Here is a 6,939-nt window from a genome sequence, read left to right on the forward strand (position 1 = left end):
AATGGCTAAGAGGAAAACATTGGACTATTCTAAAGTGGCCTTCTATGAGCCCTGACCTCAATCCTAGTGAGCATCTTTGGAAAGAGCTGAAACATGCCGTCTGGAAAAGGCTGAGAAGTGCAGAAGTCTCATTGACACAGGGCCATGTAGGTTTGGGCCCCTTCTTCAGACAATATGTAATTGCAGTGTGCAAAAGCTTGCAAATTGTGATTACATCTTGTCTGAGAAAGGGGCCTGAGTTGCCTCAAAAGCTTGCATATTGTAATCTTTTTAGTTATCCAGAAAAAGGAGTCATTTTGCTTGACTTCTCACTACAGTGCTACCTCTAGTCACCACCATAATTCATTCCAAAACTCTGGACACGACCCGAACGGAATTTCCCCATAAGATTGTGTGTAAATACGATGAATCCTTTCCAGACTGTACAAACTGTATGTAAATATATATATTTTTTAAGCACAAAAATAGTTAATTATACCATAGACTGCACAGTGTAATAGTAAACTAAATGTAAAAACATTGAATAACTCTGAGAAAACCTTGAACATCAGAGAAAACTAACCTTGCAAGAGTTGGTGCTAGACTCAAGTTCGTACAAGACCCTTACGAACTGCTCGCTGTAAACACTTTTTTTTAAAGAGTTTTAAGCACAGGGAAAAAATAAAGTTTGTATAATCCTTAATTTATACAAAAACTAACCCTAAACAACCAAGAAAACTAACCTTGCACGAGTCGAGTTCTGGCATGAAGGAAGTGAGGAGGAGGAAGCTGAGTGGAGAGGAGATTACAGTTTTGAGGGAGAGTCCAGCTCCACGATGGAGGGACGTTCTCTGTCAGGTGTTTTCTCTCTTGTGATTTCTTCTGTTTCGGGGGTTTCTGGTGTTTTTAGCCGTTTAGCTGGTGGACCAGACTTCATGAAATAGTGGTCTAATGTGACTTGCCTTTTCCTGTGCATTAAAACTTTTCAGAAATGTGAGATGACATGGTCGTTCATCATGTTTATCGCTGTGTTTACAACCGCTTTGTCAGGGTGGTTCTTCTCGAAAAAATCCTGGCACTCATTCCATTTTTCCATGAAGGCTTTTATTACATCACTTCTTATATCCTCCCTTTCCTCCTCTTCCCTTGAGGACTGCTCTCGTGTGTCGTCTTTGTTTGGCCCTGTATATGCAAGCAAAAGAAAATGGGAAACGGAGAATGGGAAATTATTGGCACGTACGAACCTGAAGGGAAACTGGCCACCAGTGTTTTTGTTCGCCACCAGAGCGTGTGGTCGTGAACAGATGCAAAATTTTGGCAAACATTTTGATTGTAACCCAATTTGTACATGTTCAGAAACATTAGTGACCAGAGGTTCTGCTGTACATCCATAATGGCTAACATGGTACAACACCCTTGTCTTACAGCTGTAATGGAAATGGTGGAGAAGAATGGGAAAGTTACAGTTAAAGATGGGACGAATGAGCTGCTCAAACTCCCACTGCGGTGCCACGTTTGCAGAAGGGAGCTTCCTACGATTCCACAGTTAAAGGATCATTTAAAATCCCACCTGCCCAAGTGACGAGAGGGTAACTGGAATTTTATTCAGTGACGGTGACGAGGAAAAGACTGAGCTGGTTGGTAACGAGGGTAAGATGGCGAGTTCTTCCATAGGCACCATGGGGGGCGATTCACATTCTCAGCCTGGCTGCCTGGCCGCTATCAAGTCACAAACGGAGGTGATTTCAAACCTTTCAAGCGTGACAACTTGAGGACAAGTAAGTTGCGTAACTTTCTCACAAATTAACAGCTTTTCGAAGTAATAAAAGGGACATGGGAGCAGAACAGATGTTTGTGTCGTCTTATTATGTTCACTCATTTTTTTTTTTCTTTTTAGCTGGATGGGCTTCATTTGCTGGTCAAGAATTTGTGTTTCGTCATTTTTTGAGATTAATTAAATACACTATATTGCCGAAAGTATTGGGGACCCCCCTCCAAATCATTGAATTCCGGTATTCCAATCACTTCCATGGCCACAGGTGTATAAACTCAAGCCCCTCGTCAAGCAGACGGCTTCTGCAAACATTTGTGACGGAATGGGTCGCTCTCGGGAGCTCAGTGTGTTCAAGCCTGGTAACCGTCATAGGATGCCACCTGTGCCATTTGTGACGTGTCCTCGCTGCTACAGGTGCTGGTCATAAAATTAGAATATCACGACAAAGTTGATTTATTTCAGTAATTCCATTCAAAAAGTGAAACTTGTATATTAGATTCATTCATTACACACAGACTGATGTATTTCAAATGTTTATTTCTTTTAATTTTGATGATTATAACTGACAACTAATGAAAGTCCCAAATTCAGTATCTCGGAAAATTCGAATATTGTGAGAAGGTTTAATATTGAAGACACCTGGTGCCACACTCACTCTAATCAGCTAATTAACTCAAAACACCTGCAAAAGCCTTTCAATGGTCTCTCAGTCGAGTTCTGAAGGCTACACAATCCTGGGGAAGACTGCTGACTTGACAGTTGTCCAAAAGACGACCATTGACACCTGCACAAGGAGGGCAAGACACAAAAGGTCATTGCTAAAGAGGCTGGCTGTTCACAGAGCTCTGTGTCCAAGCACATTAATAGAGAGGCGAAGGGAAGGACAAGATGTGGTAAAAAAGTGTACAAGCAATAGGGATAACCGCACCCTGGAGAGGATTGTGAAACAAAACTGTGGGGGAGATTCACAAAGAGTGGACTGCAGCTGGAGTCAGTGCTTCAAGAACCACCAGGCACAGACGTATGCAAGACATGGGCTTCAGCTGTCACATTCCTCGTGTCAAGCCACTCTTGAACAAGAGACAGCGTCAGAAGTGCCTCGACTGGACTGCTGCTGAGTGGTCCAAAGTTATGTTCTGTGATGAAAGTAAATTTTGCATTTCCTTTGGAAATCAAGGTCCCAGAGTCTGGAGGAAGAGAGGAGAGGCACAGAATCCACGTTGCTTGAGGTCCAGTGTAAAGTTTCCACAGTCAGTGATGGTTTGGGGTGCCATGTCATCTGCTGGTGTTGGTCCATTGTGTTTTCTGAGGTCCAAGGTCAACGCAGCCGCCTACCAGGAAGTTTTAGAGCACTTCATGCTTCCTGCTGCTGACGAACTTTATGGAGATGCAGATTTCATTTTCCAACAGGACCTGGCACCTGCACACAGTGCCAAAGCTACCAGTACCTGGTTTAAGGACCATGGTATCCCTGTTCTTGATTGGCCAGCAAACTCGCCTGACCTTAACCCCATAGAAAATCTATTGTGAAGAGGAAGATGCAATACGCCAGACCCAACAATTCAGAAGAGCTGAAGGCCACTATCAGAGCAACATGGGCTCTCATAACACCTGAGCAGTGCCACAGACTGATCGACTCCATGCCACGCCGCATTGCTGCAGTAATCCAGGCCAAAGGAGCCCCAACTAAATATTGAGTGCTGTACATGCTCATACTTTTCATGTTCATACCTTTCAGTTGGCCAACATTTCTAAAAATCCTTTTTTTGCATTGGTCTTAATTGATATTCTAATTTTCCGAGATACTGAATTTGGGACTTTCATTAGTTGTCAGTTATAATCATCAAAATTAAAAGAAATAAACATTTGAAATACATCAGTCTGTGTGTAATGAATTAATCTAATATACAAGTTTCACTTTTTGAATGGAATTACTGAAATAAATCAACTTTGTCATGATATTCTAATTTTATGACTAGTTCCTGTAAATACTCCACGGTCAACTGTCAGTGGTGTTATAACAAAGTGGAAGAGACTGAGAACTACAGCAGTGGTAGGCCACGTCAAATCACAGAGTGGGGACAGCGCATGCTGAGGTGGGCAGAAGTCGCCTACTTTCTGCAGAGTTGATATCCACAGACCTCTGAAAACTAAAGAACAGTGCAGCGTAGGGAGGGAGCTTCATGGGATGAATGAGTCTCCAAGGCCGAGCAGCTGCAGCCAAGCCTGACGTCAACAAGTGCAATGCAAAGCGTTAGAAGCAGTGGGCTCTGGACTCGAGAGCAGTGCAGACGTGTCCTCTGGAGTGACGAATCACACAATCCAATGGACGAGTCTGGCCAGGAGAATGGGACTCGCCTGACTGCATTGTGCCAAGTGGAAAGTTTGGGGGGGTGACTATGGTGTGGGGTTGGTTGGGCTCGGCCCCATAATTCCAGTCAAAGGAACTCTTAACTCTTCAGCATAAAAAGCCATTTTGGACAATCTCGTGCTCCCAACTTTGTGGGTACAGTTTGGGGATGGCAACATGACTGGGCACACATACCAGTGCACAAAGCGAGGTCTGTAAAGAAATGGAGGAGCAAGTTTGCTGTGGCTGCACAGAGCCCTGACCTCAACCCGACAGACCACCCACCTTTGGGATGAATTCGAGTGGAGACTGCGGGTGAACCAGGCTTTTGCATCCAACATCAGTGCCTGACCTCCCAAATTCTCTCCTGGTCCAGAATTCCCATAAACACATTCACCCTACACCTCGTGGAAAGCCTTTACAGAAGGGTTGAAGCTGTCAGAGCTGCAAAGGGTGGGCCGACTCCATATTAAAGTCTACGTCTTAAGAATGGGATGTGTGTAAAGGCAGGCACCCCGATACTTTTGACAATATGGTGTATCTTGATTTTTGTCTGCATTTAATAATATTTACTTATTGAGTGACTTCAGAATTTACAGCAGGGATTTAGAGTATGATGATTCTAAAGGAAGCTTGCATGCTTTAGCTTTTGAATTATGAGGGTAAATCGCAAAGTAAAGGCAACTTGAAAATGACACAGTAACCCCAATGAATAAAATATATACAATGCAACACGTTTGCAATGGCTTATGGGTAATCTGTATATGCAAAGCTTCAGTTCCATGGTTCCCAAATTCAGTCCTGGGGACCCCCTGGGGCTGCAGGTTTTTGTTCCAACCAACTTCTGTTTTAGTTGGATTTCCATACTAATTAGGTCAGCTGTTATTTCACAGTTTCTGTGTTTTGGGGTCATTGAAGGAATTACAAAGTAAGCGTGTTAATACATTTTTTAATAAAGAAAATAAGCAGTTACATGTGGATAACATATACAGTCATATGAAAAAGTTTGGGAACCCCTGTCAGCCTGCATAATTGGACTCTCAACGAAAAAGATACCAGTGGTATGTCTTTAATTTCCTAGGAACATCGGAGTACTGCGGTGTTTTCCGAACAAAGATTTTTAGTGACGCAGTATTTGGTTGTATGAAATGAAATCAAATGTGAAAAACTGGCTGTGCACAAATGTGGGTCCCCTTGTCATTGTGCTGATTTGAATGGCTGTCACTGCTCAATGCTGATTACTTGGTTGGATGAGCTTGTTAAGCCTTCAACTTCATAGACAGGAGTGTCCAATCATGAGTGGTCAAAGGTATTTAAGGTGGTCAATCGCAAGTTGTGCTTCCTTCCCTTTGACTCTCCTCTGACGAGTGACAGACAGCATGGGATCATCAAAGCAACTCTCAAAAGATCTGAAAACAAAGATTGTTGAGTCTCCTGGTTTAGGGGAAGGCTACAAAAAGCCATCTCAGAGGTTTAAACTGTCAGTTTCAACTGTAAGGAATGTGATCAGGAAATGGAAGGCCACAGGCACAGTTGCTGTTAAACCAACTCAGCAGGTCTGGCAGGCCAAGAAAAATACAGGAGTGGCATATGAGCAGGATTGTGAGAATGGGACAGACAACCACAGATCACCTCCAAAGACCTGCAAGAACATCTCGCTGCAGATGGTGTAGCTGTACATCGTTCTACAATTCAGCGCAATTTGCACAAAGAAAATCTGTATGGCAGGGTGATGAGAGAGAAGCCCTTTCTGCACTCACGCCACAAACAGAGTCGCTTGTTGTATCAAATGCTCATTTAGACAAGCCAGATTCATTTTGGAACAAAGTGCTTTGGACTGATGAGACAAAATGGAGTTATTTGGTCAAAACAAAAGTGCTTTGCATGGTGGGACAAGAAAACCGCATTCCAAGAAAAACACCTGCTACCTCCTGTCAGATTTGGTGGAGGTCCCATCATGCTGTGGGTTGTGTGGCCAGTTCAGGGACTGGGGCCCTTGTTAAAGTCGAGGGTCATGAATTCAACCCAATATCAACAAATTCTTCAGGATAATGTTCAAGTATCAGTCACAAAGTTGAAGTTATGAAGAGGTTGGATATTCAAACAAGACGATGACCCAAAACACAGTTGGAAATCTACAAAGGCATTCATGCAGAGGAAGAAGTACAATGTTCTGGAATGGCCGTCACAGTCCCCTGACTTGAATATCATCGAAAATCTATGGGATGATTTGAAGCAGGCTGTCCATCAAATTGAACTGAACTGGAGAGATTTTGTATGAAGAATGGTCAGAAATACCTCCATCAGAGTCCAGACACTCATCACAGGCTACAGGAGGACAGCGTCGAGAGGCTCAAAGGAGCAAAAGGAGGCTCAGCTAAGTATTGATGTCATATCTCTGTTGGGTGCCCACATTTATGCACCTGTCTAATTTTGTTATGATGTATTGCATATTTTCTGTTAATCCAATAAACTTAATGTCACTGCTGAAATCCTACTGTGTCCATAAGGCATGTCAGATATTAAAAGGAAGTTGCTACTTTGAAAGCTCAGCCGATGAGAAACAAAAATCCAAAGAATTAAGAGGGGTTCCCAAACTTTTTCATATGACTGTATATACGTATATATATATATATATATACAAGTATATATATATATATATATATATATGTGTATACATATGTATATTTTTTTACTTTTTATTTATGTCCTTCCTGATTTCTATTCTGCCTTTCCATTATTGACTAATTAATGGATCTGACGCTGAAGCAGTTGCAGCCTTTCATCATTTAGTGTTGTTCACCTGGGTGTCCACTTTGCTTGTTACTTTCTCGTA

The 6,939-nt window shown here is 42.6% G+C and overlaps 1 protein-coding gene across 2 annotated transcripts in view; it reads left to right on the forward strand.

Moving 5' to 3' along the window:
• Positions 1 to 1,824, forward strand: part of aptx (aprataxin) — a 43,061-nt gene extending 41,237 nt beyond the window's left edge. For both annotated transcript variants that reach the window (XM_039758174.1, XM_039758173.1), the window contains exon 8: positions 1,407 to 1,824. In XM_039758174.1, the coding sequence (XP_039614108.1) occupies positions 1,407 to 1,561 (155 nt within the window). In that variant the 3' untranslated portion in view covers positions 1,562 to 1,824. The remainder of the gene's footprint in view (positions 1 to 1,406) is intronic.
• Positions 1,825 to 6,939: the final 5,115 nt, after the last annotated feature.

This window comes from Polypterus senegalus, chromosome 7 (genome assembly GCF_016835505.1).
Source record: "Polypterus senegalus isolate Bchr_013 chromosome 7, ASM1683550v1, whole genome shotgun sequence".
Lineage (NCBI taxonomy): Eukaryota > Metazoa > Chordata > Cladistia > Polypteriformes > Polypteridae > Polypterus > Polypterus senegalus.